Source organism: Arachis hypogaea, chromosome 10 (genome assembly GCF_003086295.3).
Source record: "Arachis hypogaea cultivar Tifrunner chromosome 10, arahy.Tifrunner.gnm2.J5K5, whole genome shotgun sequence".
Taxonomy (NCBI): domain Eukaryota; kingdom Viridiplantae; phylum Streptophyta; class Magnoliopsida; order Fabales; family Fabaceae; genus Arachis; species Arachis hypogaea.
The window spans coordinates 106,573,053-106,597,088 of NC_092045.1; the positions used below are offsets into that span (position 1 = coordinate 106,573,053).

At 32.0% G+C, this 24,036-nt stretch overlaps 2 protein-coding genes across 2 annotated transcripts; one reads left to right on the plus strand and one right to left on the minus strand.

Moving 5' to 3' along the window:
* Window positions 1–6,050: 6,050 nt before the first annotated feature.
* LOC112716324 (uncharacterized) lies at window positions 6,051–9,924 on the minus strand. Its single transcript, XM_025768205.3, has 3 exons — window positions 9,691–9,924; window positions 9,347–9,413; window positions 6,051–6,923 (listed from the first exon to the last, which is right to left on the minus strand). Exons 1-3 carry the CDS (start codon window positions 9,745–9,747, stop codon window positions 6,133–6,135), a joined length of 915 nt encoding a protein of 304 aa, XP_025623990.1. The 5' UTR covers window positions 9,748–9,924; the 3' UTR covers window positions 6,051–6,132.
* A 12,140-nt stretch (window positions 9,925–22,064) lies between these two features.
* Window positions 22,065–23,615, plus strand: LOC140175744 (uncharacterized). Its single transcript, XM_072204292.1, has 5 exons — window positions 22,065–22,250; window positions 22,454–22,624; window positions 22,812–23,175; window positions 23,281–23,456; window positions 23,562–23,615. Exons 1-5 carry the CDS (start codon window positions 22,065–22,067, stop codon window positions 23,613–23,615), a joined length of 951 nt encoding a protein of 316 aa, XP_072060393.1.
* The last annotated feature ends 421 nt before the right edge of the window (window positions 23,616–24,036 follow it).

Genomic DNA, 24,036 nt, shown 5'->3' on the forward strand with positions numbered 1-24,036 from the left:
AGCCAAGGCCATGATTTTCTTTCATCGTCATCTTAACGAAGGATTGAAAAATGAATATCTCACATTAAAAAATCCTGCAGATCTGTGAAAATACCTTGAAGAAAGATATAATCATCAAAAGACAGTGATACTTTCTCAAATCCGATATGAATGGACGCATTTGCGTCTACAAGATTTTAAATCCATAAATGAATATAATTCACCAATGTTTCAAATCACCTCACGAATGAAATTATGTGGGAAAAGATAACTGATAATGATATGTTAGAGAAAACTTTCTTGACCTTCCATGCTTCGAATGTGCTCCTGGAGCAGCAGTATCGAGAAAAATGATTTAAAAAATATTTTGAGTTAATTTCTTACCTTATTGTTGCTGAACGCAACAATGAGTTGCTCTTAAAGAATCATGAAGCGCGCCTAGCTGGCGCTGCCCTATTTCCTGAAGTAAATGCGGCAAATCATTACCCAAAAATAGGTAAATGGCAAGGTTTTGGTAATAAGAAAAATTATAGAAGGAAAATAAATTATGTTCACAAGGGAGGATCTTACCAAAAGTGGGATAAAGAAAGAAATATTGGGCAAAATAAATCAATAGAGGATAAGTGTTTCCGTTGTGGTGGAAAGGGACATTGGTCGCGTACCTATCATACACCAAGGCACCTAGTCGATCTTTATCAAACATCTCTGAAAAAAGACGACAAAAGAGAGGAAACGAATTTTTTTTAAATGATGTTGAAAATTTCACCACTCATTATGATGTGTCAGATTTCTTTAAGGATTCTGAAGGAAATATTGGTCATTTGATCAAAGATGGAATAGTTTAATATATGAGATTATTAAGTATTCATGTAAATAAATAATGTAAGAAACTTATTGTAAAGTTTTATTTTCTATGTATTTAAAGTTTCAAATATGATATGTATAAATAATGAAATATTAATGTTTATGTTTAAGAATTTCAAAATCATTAAATGTGTCAAGTTTTAAATAATAATAATAATAATAATAGTGATAATAATAAAATTTTAGTTTATGACATTATTTTTATCTACAGTGTTTCTTAGAAAAATAATTCCGATCAAGTATTCAATTTAACTGTGCATACTACTCATTTTATTATTATTATTTGTCTTTGAAGAAAATGGCAAGGATATATAATGAAGATGTATGCCTTGCGGATAGTGCAAGTTCGCACACTATTCTCAAAAGTGATATATATTTTACCCATCTTGTGCCAAAAAAAGAATATGTTAATACTATTATTGGCTCAAGCAATATGATTGAAGGCTCTGAAAGAGCTATAATTTTGTTTCCCAAAGGAACAAAATTCATAATAAATAATGCACTATTGTCTACTAAGTCTCTAAGAAACTTGTTGAGCTTTAAAGATATTCACCGAAATTGATATCATATTGAGATTATGAATGAGGGAAGTCATGAGTACTTATGTATCACAACTCATGATTCAAATAAAAAGGTTATATTAGAAAAGTTGTCCTCACTTTCATCTGGATTATATTATACCAAGATTAGTGCAATTGAATCACATGTCACTGTAAACTAGAAGTTTACTAACCCAAATAAATTTATAACATGGCACGACCGATTGGGTTATCCGGGAACAACCATGATGCGGAGAATTTATTGAAAATTCTCATTGACATTCACTAAAGAACCAGAAGATTCTTATATCTAGTGAATTTTGTTGTACTGCATGTTCTCAGAGAAAGTTAATTTTAAGGCCATCATTAGTAAAGATTGGATTTGAGTCCCCTAAATTCCTAGAAAGGATTCAAGGCGATATATGTGGACCTATTCATCCACCAAGTGGATCTTTTAGATATTTTATGGTCCTAATAGACGCATCTTCGAGATGGTCACATGTGTGCTTATTGTCTTCTCGCAACCTGGCGTTTGCGAGATTACTAGCTCAAATTATTCGATTAAAAGTACAATTTTCAGAAAATCCAATCAAAGCAACTCGTCTTGATAATGCTGGTGAATTTACTTCCCAAACATTTGATGCTTATTGTATGGCTAATGGAACAAGTATTGAACATCCAGTAACTCATGTTCACACACAAAATGAGTTAGCAGAATCACTTATTAAACACCTCCAATTAATTGTTAGACCCTTACTTATGAGAACAAATCTCACAACCTCGATTTAGGGGCATGTTATTTTACATGCCGCAGCACTTATTCGTTTGAGGCCAACAAGTTACCATCAATTCTCTCCTATGCAATTAGCCTTCGGCCAGCAGCCAAATATTTCCCATTTAAAAATATTTGAGTGTGCAATATATGTTCCCATTGCACTGCATTCTCGCACTAAAATGGGACCCCAAAGAAAATTAGGGATATATGTTGGATATGATTCTCCCTCTGTAATGAGGTATCTTGAAATACAAACTAGAGATAAATTTAAATTTTCATTTGCGGATTGTCATTTTGATGAATCAAAATTTCCAACATTAGGGGGAGAGAATAAGCTTCCTGAAAAGGAACTTAATTGGAATGCATCATCCTTAATGCATTTAGATCCTTAATGCATTTAGATCCTCGATTAGATCCTCGATCAGGGCAATGTAAACTAGAAGTTCAAAAGATTATACATTTGCAAAGAATAGCAAATGAATTGCCTGATGTATTTTCTGATACAAAGAGGATAACCAAGTCTTATATACCAGCGAAAAATGCCCCAATTCGAATTGATGTTCGAGTTGAAAAATTGCCACTGAAGTAAATACACGCCAGAAGCATGGCAGCCCTGTCGGTTCCAAAGACAAAAATCCTCGAAAGAGAAAAGAGGTAAATACTATTCCTGTTGAAAAAGACATAGTAAAGATACCTGCAGTTGTCCAAAATTCTTATATAATTTTAACGCCAGAAGACGTTCAGGTACCTAAAATTGTGAAAATGATGAGATCTCGATAAATTATGTCTTTATAGGAGAGAAATAGGACCGAAATAAGACAATTGTCAATGAAATATTTGCATATAATGTGGCATTAAATATCATGCATGAAAGTAAGGATCTTGAGTCAAGATCAGTCGAAGAATGTCGATAAAAAAATGATTGGCAAAATGGAAAGAAGCCATGAAGGCTGAATTAGACTCACTTGCAAAACGTGAAGTCTTTGCACCTGTAGTCCGTACACCAGAAGATGTAAAACCTGTTGGATACCGATGGGTATTTGTGAAAAAACAAAATGAGAAAAATGAAGTTGTACGCTACAAAGCTCGCCTTGTGGCACAAGATTTTTCACAAAGACCCGATATAGATTACGAAGAAATGTATTCCCCTGTAGTGGATGCAATAATATTGCGTTATTTGGTCAGCTTATCTGCATATCATAAACTACATATGCATTTAATGGATGTGGTAACAGTCCACTTATATGGCTCATTAGATCATGATATCTATATGAAAGTCCCTGAAGGACTAAAGATATCTAAACCATCCAATGAATACTTACATGGGTTATACTCAATCAAATTGATAAGATCCTTATATGGTCTAAAGCAATCTGGACGAATGCAGTATATTCGTCTTACTGAGTATCTGGCCAAAAATGGATTCAAGAATAATGATATCTGTCCATGTGTTTTCATAAAGAAATCTACATCTGGATTCATTATAATTACTGTGTACGTTGATGATTTAAATATCATTTAAACTCTTAAAGAAATTCCAACAATTATAAAAACTCTAAAAGAAGAGTTTGAGATGAAAGATCTTAGAAAGACTAAATTTTGCATCGACCTGCAAATCGAGCATACAAAAAATGGGATCTTTATTAATCAAACAACATACACAGAAAAGATCTTGAAGAGATTTTATATGGATAAGTCACATCTATTAAGTACCCCAATGATCGTAAGATCTTTGGATGTGAAAAAAGATCAATTCCATTCTAAGGAAGAAAATGAAGATATCTTTGGTCCTGAAGTGCCATATCTTAGTGCCATTAGAGTGCTAATGTATCTTGCTAATAATACAAGACCCGATATATCATTTGCTGTGAATTTATTAACAAGATATAGTTCCTCTCCAACCAGAAGACATTGGAATGGAATCAAACAAATCTTTCGATATCTTCATGAAACGGTTGATATGAGATTGTTTTATCCCTATGGATCCAAGTTACAATTAGTTGGCTATGCAGATGCTGGATACTTGTCTGATCCACACAAAGGGAGATATCAAACAGGATACCTGTTCACATATGGTGATACAGCTATATCATGGAGGTCCACGAAACAGACAATAGCAGCAACCTCCTCTAATCACGCTGAAATACTAGCGATACATGAAGCAAGTTGCGAGTGTTTTTGGCTCAGGAGTTTGATCCAATATATTATGTCATCATGTGGATTGATTGATTATAAAATAGCTCCAACTGTCCTGTTTGAAGACAATACAGCATGCATTTCTCAACTTAAAGGTGGATACACTAAAGGTGATAGAACAAAGCATATTTCTCCCAAATTCTTCTTCACTCATGATCTTCAAAATCAAGGGACAATTGATGTCCAATAGATCCGCTCAAGTGACAATCTGGCAATTTTATTTACAAAGTCACTCCCAAAATCCTCCTTTGAAAAATTGGTACATCAGATTGGGATACGCTGATTTCGAGATGTTAAACGATGTCGACAAGAGGGGGGATATTGTACTCTTTTTTCCTTGGTCAGGTTTTTTTTTTCATTGAGTTTTTCTTGACAATGTTTTTAATGAGGTAGTCCCCATCATTAAAGGATGTTGTACTCTTTTTCCTTCACTAAAGTTTTTTCTCATTGAGATTTTTTTTAGTAAGGTTTTAACGAGGCAATAATCCTAAATAAGCATCCAAGGGGAAGTGTTGTGATAAGAACGAAATAAATGCCCATTAATGAAATTGGGCGACTAATCTTTTCTATACTAAAGGAATAACTTTTCAAAACAAATTTAATATTAATGAAGGTTGAAATCAAAAGCTTGTCACCTGTATAAATAGTAAAAGCAACGATTGAAACAATATACAGCAATAAAATATTCTTCTCTCTTTATATAGTACTAATATTTTTTCTCTTTTTCTCTTCACTACATATAAATATATGAATCATTCTTATTGAATTAATTATATTAATATTAGAATCTTTTATTTATACATCTTTATTTTATATTTAGTACAATTTCCTTATTTATTTACAACAAATTGTAAATTAATTCTGTTATGTTGGATTCTATAAGAAATTAGATTTGATTCACATATCCTGTGGGAAAAATCTATGCTAGTTTGATAGGTTATAGAAGCTTGTGCGTTTAAACAATTTCGGAAAAAAATCCCTTTAACACCTCTGTTAATTGGGTTGGATTGAGTCTTAAGTTAAGATTAGGTTGGACTGATTTCTAAAACTATAAAATTACCAAAAAAAAAAACAAAATATTCGATTAATCTATGAATTAGATCCAGTTAGATAAACAGTTTAATTAAATTATTTTTAAAAAAATAATTTAAACAATAAATATTTATATTAAAAATAGTTTATAAATAAATTATTTTATATTTGATTTTTTAATTTTAAAAATACTTATTTAAAAAAATTGTGATAAAAAACTTATTATGAAAGAAGTCATTTTTTAATTTCTCTATAAACACTTAAATAACTTTTTAAAATGCTACAATTCAATTTTAAAAATCGTAAAAAGCTACAATTCAATTTTAAAAATCGTATAGACATTAATAGTACTATTTTTTACAAGTCAAAAATTCAAAAAAATAACTTTTAAAATTTTCTAAACTGACCGTTTAGCTCCTTTTTTATTCAGGTCCATCCGGCTAAATTTATTAAGTCAAGTCTCGTTTTCACGGTCTTAATTTTAGTAATTTTAGAAGCAAAAATTTATCCATTTAAATGGAGTGAACAGACTAATCCGACAAATTTGACCTGAAGTTATGAAACAGTGATATTTTGTATCCAGGTCTCAGTGGTATACACTAACTATTTCCTAAAGTCATAAAATAATTCTAGTGAACTAAGAATGCTAGAGAAGAAGATAGCTATTGAGTTTCCAACATTAGCATACCTCAAAAAAACTGATATGATAGAGCAAATTTGGCACAATATGTGATTGGTCTATGATGTCTAGCATCTTGTACTCATAGTGCATGATTGAGTAACATGAAAAGCATTGGCTCCAATTCTGAACATAACATTGACATCTACACATTCATATAGTTTTCTACACCCCGGACATCGCCCATCAGCCTCAAGGATCCTTTTGTGACAGAAAAGACACGGTCGAAATGCGCATGAACAAGGAAGAAAGCTTGTGTCCGTAACATCTAAGTCCTCATAACAAATGGGGCATTGAGAAGGTTGTGAAATGATTGTTTGCCATCTCCAACTTGCCGGTTTCGGGTTACCACTATGCCTGTTTGAATTTAATGGTGAACTATGTTGCTTTGAGAGGTTCGGTAAACACATGGGACGAAAAGCATCATTAGGTTTCCATGCTTGACGTTTCTGATGTGATTTTTTAAACTCCGGTTTTGGGTTCTTTGTAGCCTCTAGAATGGTAGAAGCCAAATCTGAAGTTGTGGAACGTAGATTATCGTTGGCATTTAAAGCATCGGCAACGGCCTCCCAGTCATCAAGGCATCCGTCGTTGTCGGCTTCTTCCTCGCTGCCTGAGAAACATGTACTCATGCTACTAATGCTGGTGCTACTCCATGAAGAGAAACCATTCCTTGACTCGTGATCGAGAGGACTTCGAATGGATGTTGAATCGTTGAGTGGGATGCAAGAACTTTCTGTATTCTCTCCCCTTTTCTTGTTTTCCTTGTTTGATGATCTGTTCTCCTCAGTAGGAACATGCTTAGATGATGGACAATAATCAATGCTTCTATTTGAGTCGACATTAGATCCTTTCTTTACTGAAAGACAAGAATGTAAGAAACAATGAATAAAAAGAAAGAAAAAGCACAAGACACTTCGGCCTAGGGCTGGAAGTGAGTCGAGCTGAGCCGAACTGGGCCAAGCTCAAGCTCGGTTCATGGCTCGACTAAACAATCGAGCTTATTTGTAAAGATCAAACTCGACTCACCAAAATCTCATGAACTGGCTCAAATAACACGAACATAATCTATATATAAACTCGACTCACCAAAATCCCATGAACTGGCTCAAATAACATGAACATAATCTATATATAAATAAAAAGTTATATCTCTATCAATTATTATTGATGTCATCTGTCATAATTATATATAAAAATTTGTATTATGCCATATGTGTATAAAATACAATATATATATATATATATATATATATATATATATATATATATATATATATATATATATATATATATATATATATATAATCAAGCCAGTTCACGAACCAATGAGCAACTTATCCAAGATCAAGCTTGTCTAATTTAATATACGAGCTCAAATTCAAGTTCAAGATTGGCTTACAAGCTAGCTAACAAGTCGAGGTCGAACTGGCTCATGGACTGGCTTAACTCACTTCCAGCCCAACTTTAGCCGGTTTGATAAAACTTTTTGGAAAGATGTAAACACCTCCCTTTCTGTTTGGTAAATCGAAAAGATTGTTGTTTGTGCTTTTAGCTTTGAAAAACTATGGGTGTTTTTCAAAGTTAAAAGTCTAATATAACCTTATATATTAATAAATATATACATTTACTCTTTATTATATTTATGTCAACTAAAATAATTTTAAAAAACAACATTTGTATCTATGAATTATACGAATGTTGACAAAAATACTCATAAAAAAAAGAAAATTAACGTTATATCCATCTAAGATTGTTATGTATGACAAAAGTACCCAAATTCTAATTTTTTTGTTAACTTTTTAATAAAATTTTTAAATTACCCCACACCTCATCTTCTTTCAGCCACATAGGTACGCTACCTACCTCTTCTTAGACTTCTTTTTAATATTTGGGATTAGGGTTTAGCTAACTTGACAAGTAGAAAATTTTGAACCTTTTACTTGATAAACGCAAAATAAATACATTGAAAGTTTGAATTTGTATGTTGTCTATAAAAATTTCCTTTATTGGTAACCTTAAGGTCATATCACATGTTCCTTTTTGAAATTGTGTTGCATACTTTATTCCTCATAGTTTTGTTTCTTTGTTTCTCTTCTTGTTTATATTATAACTAACTAATTGTCTGCAATGGTATGGTGGGATGTGGAAAGTTCAGGTTTCCTTTTCTTTTGGTAGATAGAGTGATGAGTACAACTCTGGAAATCGTGCAGTTGCCATAAAAAATGTAACCATCAATGACAACTTTCCCGGCCACTTTCTCGAAAGGCCAATCATGCCTGGTGTACTAATGGTTGAGGTTGAAAATAAAGAGCGGGGTAATTTGAAAATTTTATTTAAAAGTTAACAAAAATTTAAAGTTTTGGTATAACGCTAGTTTCCTTTTTAAACCAGTAATTTTTGTCAGGTTTGTAAAATTTATGGATACAAATGGTAGTTTTTTCAATTATTTTTAAATATTTAAAACAATTTACCAAAGATAATTTTTATAGCTTGTACTTATTGAAACTCACTTATATTTTGATTTACCAAATAGAACTGTTATAAATTTTGGAAAGCTATCTTCCAATAGCTGGCTCTAATGAGCTACTTTTAAAAAGCCAACACTTCACCAAAATAGCCCAGGGAAACTTCAAATTTCTTTATCAGAACACCATCATGTTTGAATTTCACAAACATATCAAATATGAAAGTCCTTTCCTATTTTAGATTTCTATTAACTATATAAATCTCGGAAATGTTTGGTAACAAAAAAAAATCAGCCAAAACCAGTCATAACTTATCTTATTTAGCATTCATTAATTGTTGCGACAGTTAATAAATATTAAATAAGACAAATTTTGGCTGTTTTTTTTATTTTGTCTCCCTGGCATTACGGATAAATCCATAGAGAAACAGACAAAATTGGAAGCACTTATAAAACAACCAAGAAACTATTGCATGCAAAATTGTTTTCCCATTCATATGGTTGCTTTGGATATTCAACACGAGAAGCCCAATCGAAACTAATCATAACAAGCTTCAAAGATCAATGTTACGTGACTTGAAAGCTCAATCAGAGAAATGATATTCATACATGTTGATTTCCATTTCAGACATAACAGTTATGCAGGTTGATGTTTAACAAAAAATATAGGCCAAAACTTAATACCAAAAAACAGGGGTCATTTGCTTAGATTTAAAAAAAATGAAAACAAAACTTGTAAAAACGAAATCAATATCTAACACTAAAATAAAAATTCATGGTGGAATCAGAAAAAAAAGGGGGGCAAAGAGAGTTACCTCGAGATAGCCATTGCTCTAGCCGAACATCAAGCTTGATTTGCTTCAATTTCGCTGACCCATTTCCCTAAACATCATTACCAATGCAATCAATTAATCAAATGAAAAGCTTCTTTTTTTTGGCGGTTGGGGGAAGAAAGAAAGAAACCACAAAACAATGGGAGAAAAAAAATTGAAACTTTACAAAATAGAAAAACAAAATTACTAAGTAATGATGAAAATTTAGCTACCCTTTGATACATCTAAAATCAATAGCAATGCAATGCCTCATGGGTTTAATAAAATTCCCAACTTTAAAAAAATAGATAAATATAAAGATAAATTCTTTAGGGAAAATTATTTACCTTCTTTTTCTTGGTGGAGTCTTTGAAGAGAGAAGGATCAGAGATAGCAGAAGCCATTGGAATTAGAAGAAGGTTTAATCTCGAGAATGTAAAAAGACAAGGGGAGAGGAGAACAAGAAGAACAAGGATAGGGAGGGAGTGGATATTACAAATTCCTTGTTTGATTTCTCTTTTTCATTTGTTTTTGTGTGTTCTTACTTCTTAGTTTTTTTTAAGAGATGTTCTAAGTTTTCTAAATTAAAAGTATGTGTTTTCTTTTATATATATAATTGAGTTTTTTTTTTTGACAGATATATATAGTTGACTATTGATTTATAGTACAAACAATGAATCTTTGCCATCTTGGAAACTTATTTACACAACACATGGATTCCAAAATTAAGGAAGGAGAAAAATGGACAAAAGGAGAATTACAAGAAGAATTATTTTCTTTTAAGATCGTTGTTACATAACTCACCCAAGTTGGGGGTGAGAAGATTTAATTTGTGAATTATCTCATACGATAATGTTATTAAGAATAAATTCAAATTAAATAAAATATACATCATACTAAAAATGTTTAGAAATTAACAATAAAAAATAACAGATTTTAAAACAAATAAATAATGAATAACACTATGATAAAATATGAATAAATTTCTTTATGTTTATAGTTGAGTACTTTAAATATTGTGTTTGTCTTGTTCTGATTTTCTCTTAAATAATTTTATCATACTAACCGCTTGTATCATTATAATTTCGTCAACTCACTTTTTTCATGATTTCATCACACTTTTATTATCATGTACTTATATTTATGTGATCTTCTTTATCTAATAGTTATTGTTGATCACAACTACACTCTTCCATTCCTTTCTTACCTTAAAATTCTATACTTTATCCCAATATTTTGTACCAAATACTTTATTCCATTAGTTTTATTTCATTATAATTTCGTCAACTCACTTTTTTCATGATTTCATCACACTTTTATTATCATGTACTTATATTTATGTGATCTTCTTTATCTAATAGTTATTGTTGATCACAACTACACTCTTCCATTCCTTTCTTACCTTAAAATTCTATACTTTATCCCAATATTTTGTACCAAATACTTTATTCCATTAGTTTTATTTCTTAAGTTCTATTACTTTCAAAACGTATTTTTCTTTCCATTTAACCACTTTACTATATATTCTTGTTGTCTATAAGGATCACAATGTCTTTTTCTTTGACACATAATTCCTCCTGTAAAAAATTGAAGCACTAATTTCATACTTTATCATCAAATTTTTTAATAACATTCTCTTCTATAAAACACTTTATTATACCTTGAGAATTTTCAAAGTGACAACAACAAAATTATTATAGATAGAAATATATATTTTATATACCCATCAAGACTACGTCTCATGTATTAACTTTTTTGCTAATCTGAATCCATCATATTTCTTTTCTTTTATTACACTCCATTAATTTTTTTACAAATACATTAACATGCTGCCAACTGTTATTAATATCAGACATTTATTTTCAAAAAATTTTATATTTCTACTATATCAGATAATCCTACCTAAAGGGCACAAGCGTGAGATGGATGGACCTAAAAAAAAGAAACATAGGAGCTCAAGTATTGAATGACCACTGGGTATCTGTGACAAATTTGAGATTGACATGTTATTAGAGTTAGTGAGTTTTGCTGCTAAATTTGTAGAGAAGTTGTATAATAGCATTAATGAAAATAAGATTGAGAACTTGAACGTATTGAAGATCAATTTACTGGTTTGTATCTCAACAATGTTAATCTAAACAGTTATATTTTTATAATTGTGATCTGTTATTAAAGTATATCATGATCTGATTTTGTCTTAGTCTACATACATATTGCAACTTTAAATTTAAGGTGCATTGACTGTTGACCGTTTATACAGTGACTATAATTTTGATGTGATAAACATTTTGCGTAAAAATTCAACTTGTGCAAGAAGAATGATGTTAAGACTATAATAAAAATTAATTAGTAATATAAAATATATATTAAAATATAAAATATAAATTTAAAATAAATTAAAAAGTATCATATATATTTATAAATTAATACATAACGACCGATTTAATAATTTATTTTGTATGTATATATAGTAATTCTTTTTATAAGACACATTTAGCTAATTCTATCTTAATAACACAGGTTACAAATATAATAATAAGTGTCCTTAAAATTCTTAATATGGTCAAAATATTAAAAATATAAAAAAGAAATTATAACGAATATTTTTGTATAATACTCTTTAAATATATTTTTAAGACATGTGATCATACAAATCTTTATTATGATCTAAATTACATGTTCACAAACATTAAAAAAAAGGCTTGTTTTCATTCACATTTAAAAAGAACAAAGTAAATTGGTACATGACATTTTTATTTATCTTCATCTAACAATAGAAATGCAATGAGAAACCGAGATAGTATTTGTTGCGAGGAGGAAGAGATCTCCAAAATAGTGATAGAATGTCTACCTAAGAATCTTTCGAAAGATTACAGAAAAATAGGATTTGAAATTATTTAGAAATCAATCAAAGTAGATAATTAATGACTTTTTTTCAAAAATATAAACAATTACTAATTAAATAAAAGAGAGTGTTAGGTAAATAATGATTATCTTGAACAATATGAACAATCACTAATTAAATAAAAATACACTATACTTCTAAATTACCCACCTAAATTTTAATATTAGAATAACCATTTGTACACCCAATGAAATGAATATCTGATATATCTATTTTTTATATTGTTTTGTATTTTTATTATCTATCTATACTTTTTTATCAATAAATTCTTATATATAAAATGCATTGAATTGTGTTTGAAATGAATACAAATAAAATTTTATTTGATTGGTATTTAGAACCAAATCGCTCTTTGCCAAATTCATTAAACTTTGACTAGGTTTAAAATATAAAGGTCTCAAATCCGCGAGAATCATGAAATTACATTTAACTTTTTTCAATTTTGAATACCTAAACACATGAGCTCGCTCTGTTATTTAAAGGCAGCATAAAATGTTCATTACTACATTCCAAATAAACAAGCATAAACTTTACGTTTTAGTGTTTGGATTGACCAAGTTTTGAAAACGATATTATATGACTGTATTAATTGTGAAAATAATAAATAAGTCCCTCCTTTTTTATTTCTAAGAAAAATAAATTTTTCGCCAAATTTAATTTCATGAAAGATTTATCTATTTTTATAATAAAAAAATTAAAGATTTATTTATCTTTTTCTTGTTTTGATTTATACGAGTTGAAATTTATGTTTATGATAATTATGAAAAAAATATTTGAATTAATTGTATTCACCAAACATACCATATTAATCATTATCTTAAAATTCATCCATATGACCAAAAATATACTAGTAAAAATAACACAATATTATTGAAATATAGTATGCCTATCTTTTAAGGGTGTGTTTAATTTAAGGTTTGAAATATAAAAAGCATATTTAAATCTCTTAAACACTTCAATTTTTTATTTGAATATTTTTTTCTTGTAAATAGATATAAAAAAGGGCAATTTACTTATTTAAATTGTTTCACTCTCAATATTACGTAAATATATTGTTTCAGAAACTGATACGTAAATACATTATTTCACATATCTATATAAACCGCTACTGCCAGTAGCGGTTTACAAGAGAACAGAAACCGCTAGTACCAGCCACGGTTTACACATGTATGATGGGTTGTTCATAAACTGCTGCTGCCAGCAGCGGTTTATGTTGGTTGGTGTGCGTGCGTAAACCGCTGGTGCCTATAGCGGTTTACGTTTAGTGTGTGTCATTGGGCTCCCTATATAAACCATGGAGGGGCCAAATGTGGAGAGGTAGGGTGTTAGTCTCAAATGGATGGGGGAGGATAGTTTTGTGGCTCTGGTCCACTGCTCTGGAAAAATTCAAAAGAGCAAAAGGCATGGTGTGAAATTCACAGATAGAGAACTGGTTAGTATTTTTATCCGATCTTCAAGTACATTGGCAGAGATTAAGCTCAGCATACTACAAAAGCTCGGTACCTGTGCGACGAAGCTGGTAAAAAAGTTGTTTTACAAGATTTCCATTACTGTTGTGTCAATTGGTGTGAGATATGAGACCTTTGTGATAGAGTCGGATGAAGACCTGCAGGTCTTGTTTCACTGCAGGCGTAGTTTTCCGGAGGTGAGGATACCCGAGCTGTTTGCGAAGTTGGAAGATTGTGTGGATAGCTCCGGGGCATCGGCATCGGATCCTCAGTCGACCACAGTCGGTGGTGCCTCGACATCAATGCCTGTGGTAGCAGCGGTAGTTCTACCTCCCGAGCCCGAACGTGCTGGGGCTGTTCATGCAAGTGTGGTTCATTGTGTGCCTGAGGTTGAGTTTGAGGTCGGACCGGATCGAGTTGAGAATGCGCTGTGTGATGATGATTCTGATGAGGAGCCGGTCGATATTGGTGGGGACAGTGATGATGATATATCAAGAGGTACACGTACAGCCCATGGAGGTTCCGGTTCTGGAACACAAGAGTACCCTTCCCACCTGTCGTCTTTGAACTTGGAAGCCATCGGCTAACACCAGAATGTAGAGGCAACATTCGATGGGCAGGGTATGCATGATGGGACAGGTTTGACTGAATTTCAGATTGGCCAATCGTTCCAAAGTAAGGAGGAAGGTGTGCTGAGCGTAAAAGATTACAGCATTCGGCATGGAGTTGAGTACAGGGTTATGGAGTCAGACAATCTAAAATACCAAGGGAGATGCAAGGAGTTCGGTAATGGGTGCACGTGGTTGATTCGGATAGTCATGCGGAAAAGGAAGAGCACATGGGAAGTTAGGAGGTACAACGGACCACACACGTGTATGGCCACATCAATATCGAGCGACCACAAGCAGCTTAATTATCATGTGATCTGTGCGAGAATTTTTCCAGTGGTTAAAGCTGATGCATCAGTGTCGATTAAGGTGTTGCAAGAGGCAACAGAGGCAACATATGGTTTCAAACCTAGTTATCGAAAGGTGTGGTTGGCAAAGCAGAAAGCAGTAGCACAGATCTACGATGATTGGGAGGAGTCATATGCGGATCTGCCCTGCTGGATCCTTGGGGTCACATTCACCATGGAAAGGATCAAATATCTTTACATTCTTGATGAGTTTAGAGTTGCTAAAACTCCATCAAATATCTTTACATTCTTAAGTTACTAATGTCATTTATATTAGTAACTCATATATATTCAATTTACTTAAGCTACTAATATAAATGACATTAGTAACTTAGGAATGTAAAGATATTTGATGGAGTTTTAACAACTCTAAGCTCATCAAGAAATAACAATAATTATTTTTTATCGGTAAAAATTGGACTTGATAATTATAATATTAATATTATTATCTAGGCTTCATTATAATTAGAGCAAGTAAAATAAATAAATAACATAATAATAAAATTATATTACCATTTATTTTACTTCGGGGTTCGAAGTCGACTTGTCAAAATAAAACTAATAGCTTTAAAATATTATTTTAAGAAAAACTCGCATTAGTGTAAAAATTAGAGTTGTTACATTTTCCCCCACCCACACACTCGTTTGTTTTATACACGCCTCATATAATGTATAAACGTAATCCTTATTTTGCGTGATCAACCTTTCTCAACATAAACCTCCTTCTTCTTCTTCAACCTAATTAAATTCGTTGTTCTCCTCTATTCGCATTTTTCTTCTCTGCATTATGGATCTGGATTGACTTCAACGTAATTAGCTTTGTCGTTCATCTTTTTCTTTGTTTTCTTCTTCGATCTGTACTTTTGAATTGCAACAATAAATGAATCAACTTTGAATCATTTGAATGAGTGCGATTTGGATAATTCTTCCTAAACGCATCAATTTGATGAAGTTTGGATTATTAAATTTTGAATCGAATTCAATGGAATAAAATTACTAATTTTATTTGAAGTCAATTGAATGGATAGATGTGATCTAAATCTGAATTGAATTGAATTGAATTGATAATATGTAACTGTGAGTAACTATGAGTGCGAGTCATTGTGAGTAACTGTGAGTAAATGTGAGTAACTTTTCAGTTCGTAATTACTAAAGAGTTGATTCACTATGTGCAAGTGTTCGGTTCGGTATGCAGAAAGGAGTCTAAAAATAATTAGACAAATATAGTGTTTAGAGTTTAGGGTTCAGGGTTCAGGGTTTAAGGTTTAGGGTTTAGGGGTTTAGGGGTTTAGGGTTTAGGGTTAGAGTTTTAGGGATTCATGATTTATGGTTTCAAGTTTCAATGTTCTGGGTTTAGTGTTTAGGGTTTAGGGTTTAGGGTTTAGTAGTTCAGGTTCAGGGTTTAGAGTTTAGGGTTTAGGATTCAGGGTTTAGAGGTTCAGTGTGTTTCCAACTTTCGGTTCGCCCAGTGTATTAATTTCGGTTCGCCATGTTCAGGGTTCAGGGTTAAGGATTTAGGGTTTAGGTTAGGGTTTAGGGTTTAGGGGTTCAGGGTTCAGGATTTAGGGGTTAGGGTTCAGGGTTCAGGGTTTAGGGTTTAGGGTTTAAGGTTCAGGGTTCAGGATTTTAGGGGTTTAGGGTTTTAGGGTTTTAGGGTTTTAGGATTTTAGAGGTTTAGGATTTATGGGTTCAAGATTCAGTATTCAGGGTTCTGGTTTTAGTATTTAGGATTTAGGGTTTAAGGTTCAGAGTTTAGGGGTTCAATGTGTTTCCACCTTTCGGTTTGCCCAATGTATTAATTTCGGTTCACTGTGTTCTTTTGGAGTTCGTAATGTATTGGTAAATACAGTGATTGCAATCACTGAGAACCTGGAATAAAACAGCAGGCAGACAGTTCCAACAGATATATAAATTAATATCTCATATGAGTAATCCATCTTGAATCAAATATAAATATTAACATTAACATTAATATTTAGATTAATATTCACATATATAAATTTGAAGTAAGCATTTTTTTACTTTTTAAACAAGGTAAACAAAATATTGTTAATTATAAATAGCCAATCATAGTATATGCTATTTACTATCTAAATCCTCATATGTGAATTTAGAATAAGGGCTGGAGAGGGCAGTGAATTTACTATCATAGTATATTTTTCTTTGATGATCAAATGCTTATGATATTTTATTCAGCATATGAATGATGTTCGGTTCAGTTGAGTTGGCCATTTCGGTTCATTTCTATTCTGCACAATTTAAAACTCTTCCTCCTCACCTTCTACTGCTTCTTCACAAGGGAGAAAAAGAGGAAAAGACAAAAAAAAATACAGCAACAATAACAACAAAAGAATAAAGATAAAGAGAAAACACGTGAAGAAGAAGGAATGCGAAAAAGAAGGAAGAGAATGAGGAGGAGGAGGAAGGTGAATCTCTGTTGCTGTTTTCGTTCGTTTCTAGTTGTTCATTGCTAAATCTTCTCGCGATTCTTCTCCAGTAGTGGTTTTCGCAGAGAATGTGACTGAAGTTCGAGTGATTTTGAGAGAGATTCGAAGAGAAGGAGCGGTTTCATATTGAGGAAGAAGTAACGTTTTTTCATAATGAGCGCGAAGTAACGAAGGGTTTTCGAGCGTGTGTTTTCACTCGTCGTTAATGCGCGTGACTCTATTTGGACTTGGGCCAATTTGGTTACATGGTTACATGGATGTGTAGCGCACCCCATAAAATATAAAATATTTTTTTGGATAAATTGTAATCATATTTTGATATTTTCTTGATATTAAAATATAAATAAATTTTTTAAATTATTTTTAATGTCTTATTTTAATTATATCAAGTATTTAAAATATTTTTTATTTTAATAAATAATAATATATACTATATCTAAATTCATTTCGAGAATATATGTTAAGAATAAGATTGGACACTCTGACATGTGATGGTATTTCGGTGTGGGAATGAATCCTCTCAATTGTTAAAAAGATTGAGAATGTAAAGTGTGATCTCTAACCCTTCGTCGCTCTCTCTTTTATATTTATTTTTGGTCTCACTTATAAAATTAATGGTGGGAGATCATACTTTACTTTCTCAATTGTTAAAAAAATTGAGAGATTCATTTCCTTTGGGTGTGTCTAAGCGTATCTGAAAAAGAATTTTTTATTTTTTAATAAGACACAGTTGGACATAATAGACACGAAATGTCCATGCTTCATAGACTATTAATATTAGACACTTTATCTTCAAAAATTTTCATGTTTCTACTATGCCAGCTAATCCTATCTAAAGAGCAAAGCTCGAGATGGATGGACCTAAAGAAAAAGAAAGATACAGTAAATACTCGGCAAAATCCATTCAAAAACTCGATCTTAGTGACGGCAAACATTGTACTCCAGGCTACAGGCAGTTGCTTATAAAACTAGTCAGAATTTGGAGCTCAAGTATTGAATAACCACGGGTATCTGTGAAACATTTGAGATGAACATGTTATTAAAGTCGAGTTCTTTGACTAAACATGCAGGGAAGTTGTATACTAGCATTAATGAAAATAAGATGGAGAACTTGAAGGGTATTGAACATCAATTTCCTGAATTTGTATTTCAATCATGTCAATCTAAATTGTTATGTTTTTACAATTGTGATGTGTTGTTAAAATATATAATGGCATGACTTTGTCGTAGTCTACGTATTGCAGCTTTAACTTTAAGGTGCATTGAATATTTTTATGATGACCAAGGTTTCCATGTGATAAATATTGTGTAAAAATCCAACTCATGCACAAGAAGAATTACGTTAAAACTATAATAAAAATTAGTTATTAATATAAAATATATATTAAAATATAAAATATAAATTAAAAATAAATTAAAAAATATTATATATATTTATAAATAAATATATAATGACTGATTTAATAATTTATTATATATATATATATAGTAATTTTTTTAAGACACATTTAGTCAAATATATCTTAATAACACAGGTTAAAAATATAATAATAAATGTCCTTAAAATTTTTAATATGGTCAAAGTATTAAAAATGTAAAAAAAAAAATTATAATGTTAGTTAAATATTTTTGTATAATACTCTTTATATATATTTTTAAGACGTGATCATAAAAACCCCTTATCATAATCTAAATTACATGTTCATGACCCTTTAAAAAAATGACAAAAGAGAGGCTTGTTTTCATACACATTTGAAAAGAACAAAGTAAATTGGTACATAACATTTTTTGTTTATCTTCATCTAACAATAGAAATGCAATGAAAAATTGAGATGGTATTTTTTGTGAGGAGGAGGGGATCTCCAAGATAGTGATAGAATGTCTACCTGAAAATCTTTTAAAAGATTACAGAAAAATAGGATTTGAAATTATTTAAAAATCAATAAATTTTTATGTATAAAATGCATTGAATTATTGTGTTTGAAATGAATGCAAATAAAATTTTATTTGATTTGTTTAGAACCAAATTGCTCTTTGCCAAATTCATTAAATTTTGACAAAATTTAAAATTTAAAGGTGTTTTGTCGATTTTTAACAAATCAATGGTGGTTCGATTCTAATAGTCTGGAAGCGAAACCTACTCTTCTTTTGCAGGTACCAGTTCTCTATAAGTGCATCAAAACGTCCCGAATTAGACGGGTATCGAAATGAAAGATAAATCATAATTTGTAAAAGAATAACAGAAATAAATAGAATAACGTTTTTTGAAAAGTAAATTAATTGAAATCAGAAAATATTGCATTAAAATTTAAAGAAAACAGTAAAGATGCCTTCGATTGGGTCAAAGGGCTTTGACACGAAGATTAAAGGTACTGAAATGTAAATTGCATTCGAAATTTAAACATTGCTTGAAACATAATGTGAGAGTGCGTGAGTAATTTCTGAAGCAAAGTTCCAACCTTTATTCCCTAAAACTTTCTACTATTTATAATCTACTTCTGCAACCGATTATTAATCATGCAATGCTGTCATGAATGCGCACTCCCTGGTAACCGTTTTCTTTCTTTTGCGAATAAAACGTTACCCATTAATTGTAATAAGAAAGACGAGGGAAGAAAAATTATCTAATTAACACAACATCATATAAACCAATACACGGTATAACTCTCCATAATGCACCTTCCTCCAATTCCTGAAAAGGTAAAGGTGTAGAGGGTGAGAACCCAATCACACGGTCTCACCACGGAGTTTTAGAATTGTCATAAGAAGATATTTAATAAGAAAACTGTTTTCAAGCTCAGTTATTATTATTGCCTTATGAATCTTTTAAAAACCAGTAGCTAATCGTTCAAAATTTTTTCAAAGAAACAATGTTTAACCTTTCAGAAATCCAAAACCTTTCTTTTCTTATAAGAAAATCTTAATCAGAAACCAACCACACAATCAATAAACACAATCATTAATTCAGCACCAAAGTCCATTCTCAAATGTAACATACCAGGACAAACACAGGCAAAACACACAAGGAAAACACAAGTTTAGGTAGCAGTTATAGCAAATAGTTCAGGTAGCAGTTAATAACAGTTTAATAATTAGGCAAACCAAAACAGAATTCAAACCCAAGCAAATTTAAAATATTTAATTGTATTAACAATAAAATAATTATTCAATATTTTTAAAATATCAAATTTAAAAAAATAAAATTATAAGTTATATATTATTATTTAAATTACTATATAAGTATTTTAATTTATTAGTTAAATAGTTAGGAGATTAATTATATTTTATAATAATAAAATATACTTATAAAATTATTATCATATTAAATATATTTTACTCCCACTAATAAAATTTTTTAGATTCGTTACTGCCTTCAAGTATGAACCAACAACAGCAGTTGTCAATGGCAACACAGGCATAAATCTAAATTAAACAAAATATACATCACACTAAAAAAAATCTAAAAATTAACAACCAAAATATAAAAAATCTTCAAACAAACAAATAATGAATAACATTATTATATGACAAAACACGAATAAATCTCTTCAAATTTATTGTTGTACACTCCAAATATTGTATTTGCCTTGTTTTGATTTTCTCCCAAATAATCTCACCGTGCTAACCACTCATATAATTTCGCCACTCACTTTTTTCATTCTACCTTCTTTGTTATACACTTATATTTATGTGATCCACTTCACTCAATAATTATTGTTTGTCATAGTCACAATCTCTCATTGTTTTCTTGCCTTAAAATTTCCGGTGTTATTATATTTTACCCCAATATTTTGTACCAAATACTTTATTTCATTAGCATTATTTTTTAAATTCCATTATTTTCAAGACGTACTTTTCTCTCCATTTAACTATTTTACTGTATTCTTGTTGTCAATAAGGACCACAATATCTTTTTCTTTGACCTATGATTTTTCCAGTAAAAATTGAAGCACTAATTCCATATTTTATCATCAGATTTTTCAATTATATTCTTTACCATAAAACACTTTATCATATCATGAGAATATTTAAGGTAACCACCAACAACAAAATTATTATAGATAGGAATATATATTTTACATGCCCATCAAAACCACATTCCATTGACTTTCTCGTTCTTTGCTAACCTGAATTCATCATATTTACAAGTGCATTAACATGCTACCAACTTCAATTAATATCAGACACTTTATTTTAAAATTTTTCATATTTCTACTATACCAGATATTTCTACCTAAAGAGCGCGTGAGATAGATAGACCTAAAGAGAAACAAATATCCATTAAATACTCAGGAAAATCCATTCAAGAACTCGATCTTAGTGATTGTAAACGTTGTACTCCAAGCTACAGGCTACTGCAGATTATCCAATTCCTATGGCTAGTCAGAGATCTAAACCTGGAGCTCAAGCATTGAATGACCACCGGGTATCTGTGACATATTTGAGATGGACATAAGAGTAAGTTCTGCTGTTAAACGTGTAGAGGAGTTGTATAATAGCATTCATGAAAATATGATGGAGAACCTGAAACCGTGTTGAAGATCAATTTTTATCATGATTTTTAGCTTTTGGAATGTTAGGGGGTTAGGAAAGTTGGAAAATTGAATATGGTAAAAGAGCTAAAAAAGAATAAAAACTGGATATGTTACGTTTGATTGAGTCTAAAATGCGAGTTGTGATTAAGTTTGATGTAGTACAAACGTGGGAGAGCGATGCTGTGGAGTGGGAGTTTGTAGGATCGGAAGGCACGTCCGTGGGTATACTATTAATATGGGACGTCATGCTATTCTGAATGAATAACTATTACAAAGGGGAGAGATGGTTATGTATTCAAGGAATCCTTTTGAAAAATGATTTTTGTTGTGCTTTTTGTTTGGTATATGATGCTCATACTATAGTAGAAAAACTTGCTGTGTGGGAGGAACTGAGCTTTATAGCTGGCTTATGACAAGCTCCGATATGCTACATGGGTGACTTTAATGAGGTTATACAGGTTAAAGAGAGGAAAGATCAGGACAGATTAACAGTGTCAGCAGAAGATTTTAAGAGTTGGGTTCAAGATATACCGTTAGTGGATCTCCCTTTGAATGGTCGCAAATTTATATGGTTTAAAGGCAGCTCTTGCAGTCGTATTGATAGAGTTCCAGTGAATGTAGAATGGACGGAGGAGTTTTCGGAGATTCAGTTAAAAAGGGGATCGAAAGGCCTATCAGATCATTGTCCAATTATAGCTCAAAATACCATATGCAGAGGTCGTCCGCGTTTTTTTCGAAGCTTAGATTCCTGGTTTACACATGAAGGCTAGGTTTCCTAAGACTGGTCAGAGAGGAATGAAGGAATCTTGGTGAGGTGCAGTTCACGGATAAGTTGAAGGCTCTTACAGTGCCTTTGGGAAGATGGCATAAGGACAAATTTGGTGACATAGATAAGAAAATTCAGCACTTTGAGGAGAAGATCAGGAAGATAGATGAGTTGGCAGAAAATGGAGTTTATGATGGTACAACAGAGGCACGAAGGAAGGCTTTGGTAAGTTGTTGCAAGCAGTGGTATGTGAGAAAAGAAATACAATGGAAGCAGATGTCGCGCTCCAAGCATGCGAAGGACATGGATAAAAACACTAGGTATTTCCATAGTAATTAACGGAAGGTTGACAAGAAATCAAGTTCGGATCAAGATCGCTATCAGAGAATTTTATAAAGATTTGTATCACCAGGAGAGATCGCCGGTGGTGGAATTTAGGGACGGAGTGGTAAATCGGATTGATGAAGAGGAGTCGATAGCTTTGGAGAGATTACCGATGACGGAGGAGATTAGAGAGGCAGTTTGGGATTGCGAATCATCCAAGACTCCAGCAAGTGATGGGTATAACATGAATTTCATTAAGAAGTGCTGGGATGAGATTGGTGCAGATTTTACCACAACTGCTCTGGATTTCTTTCGATCTTCAAGGTTTCCTTCTGACTCCAATATTACTTGGGTGTCTCTTGTACCTAAGTACACTGGAGCCAAGGAGAACAAGGACCTTCGGCCGATCAGCATGGGTAGGTTGCGTATACAAAGTGATTTCCAAAGTGACGGTTAGAAGGATGAGATCAGTCATGCCACGTCTAGTGGGGAGACGCAGAGCGCTTTTGTGAAGGGTTGAAAAATACATGATGGGGCACTTATTGCTTGTGAAACAGTGCAATGGCTGAAGACGAGAAGAAAGAAAGCGGCAATCATTAAACTAGACTTTCAGAAGGCTTATGATTGGGTTAAATGGAGTTTTGTGGATATTGTGCTACAAAAGATGGGCTTTGGGTGGAGATGGAGAAAATGGGTTAAGGAGTGTGTTGGCACTGCGTCTATGTCAATTCTGGTAAATGGCTCTCCATCTAAACCTTTTAAGATGGAGAGGGGTTTGAGACAAGGTGATCCACTGTCTCCGTTTTTTTTTTGTTCTAGTTGTTGATGTTCTGCATAGGATGGTAGGGGAGGCAGTCAGGAACAGACGTATTGTGCTGCTGCTAGTTGGTAAGGACAATATAGAGTTATCACACCTCCAGTTTGCAAATGACACTATCTTGTTCTGTCCACCAGAAGTGAAGTCCATCAGAAACTATGCCAGGTTGCTAAGGTGCTTTGGGATGATGTCGGGGTTAACTATTAACTTTGAAAAATCAAGTTTAATCCCAATCAATTGTGAACAGCAGTGGACGTACAACATGTGCAACTTATTGAGATGTAAGGAGGCCTACCTTCCAGTCAGATATCTTGGCATTCCTTTAGGAGCGAACCCAAGAATGGTCAGAACTTGAAAACCAATAATTGACAAGGTAGAGGAAAAGCTCAGCCTGTGGAAGGCAAAGGTGCTCAATAAAGCGGGTAAGCTAGTCTTTATTAAATCTGTGTTAAATAGCTTGCTAGTATGCTACTTGGGCCTGTATAAGATGCCGAAG

Excerpts from the sequence above, each read along its gene's own strand:
- LOC112716324 (XM_025768205.3), bottom strand. The coding sequence starts at position 9,747 with ATGGCTTCTGCTATCTCTGATCCTTCTCTCTTCAAAGACTCCACCAAG. Across the intron at positions 9,414-9,690 it reads ACTCCACCAAGAAAAAGAAG|GGAAATGGGTCAGCGAAATT; the intron begins GTAAATAATTTT and ends AATGATGTTTAG. Across the intron at positions 6,924-9,346 it reads AGAGCAATGGCTATCTCGAG|TAAAGAAAGGATCTAATGTC; the intron begins GTAACTCTCTTT and ends CTTGTCTTTCAG.
- LOC140175744 (XM_072204292.1), top strand. The coding sequence starts at position 22,065 with ATGGGTGACTTTAATGAGGTTATACAGGTTAAAGAGAGGAAAGATCAG. Across the intron at positions 22,625-22,811 it reads AGGCACGAAGGAAGGCTTTG|GAGAGATCGCCGGTGGTGGA; the intron begins GTAAGTTGTTGC and ends TTGTATCACCAG. Across the intron at positions 23,176-23,280 it reads AAGTGATTTCCAAAGTGACG|TGCAATGGCTGAAGACGAGA; the intron begins GTTAGAAGGATG and ends CTTGTGAAACAG.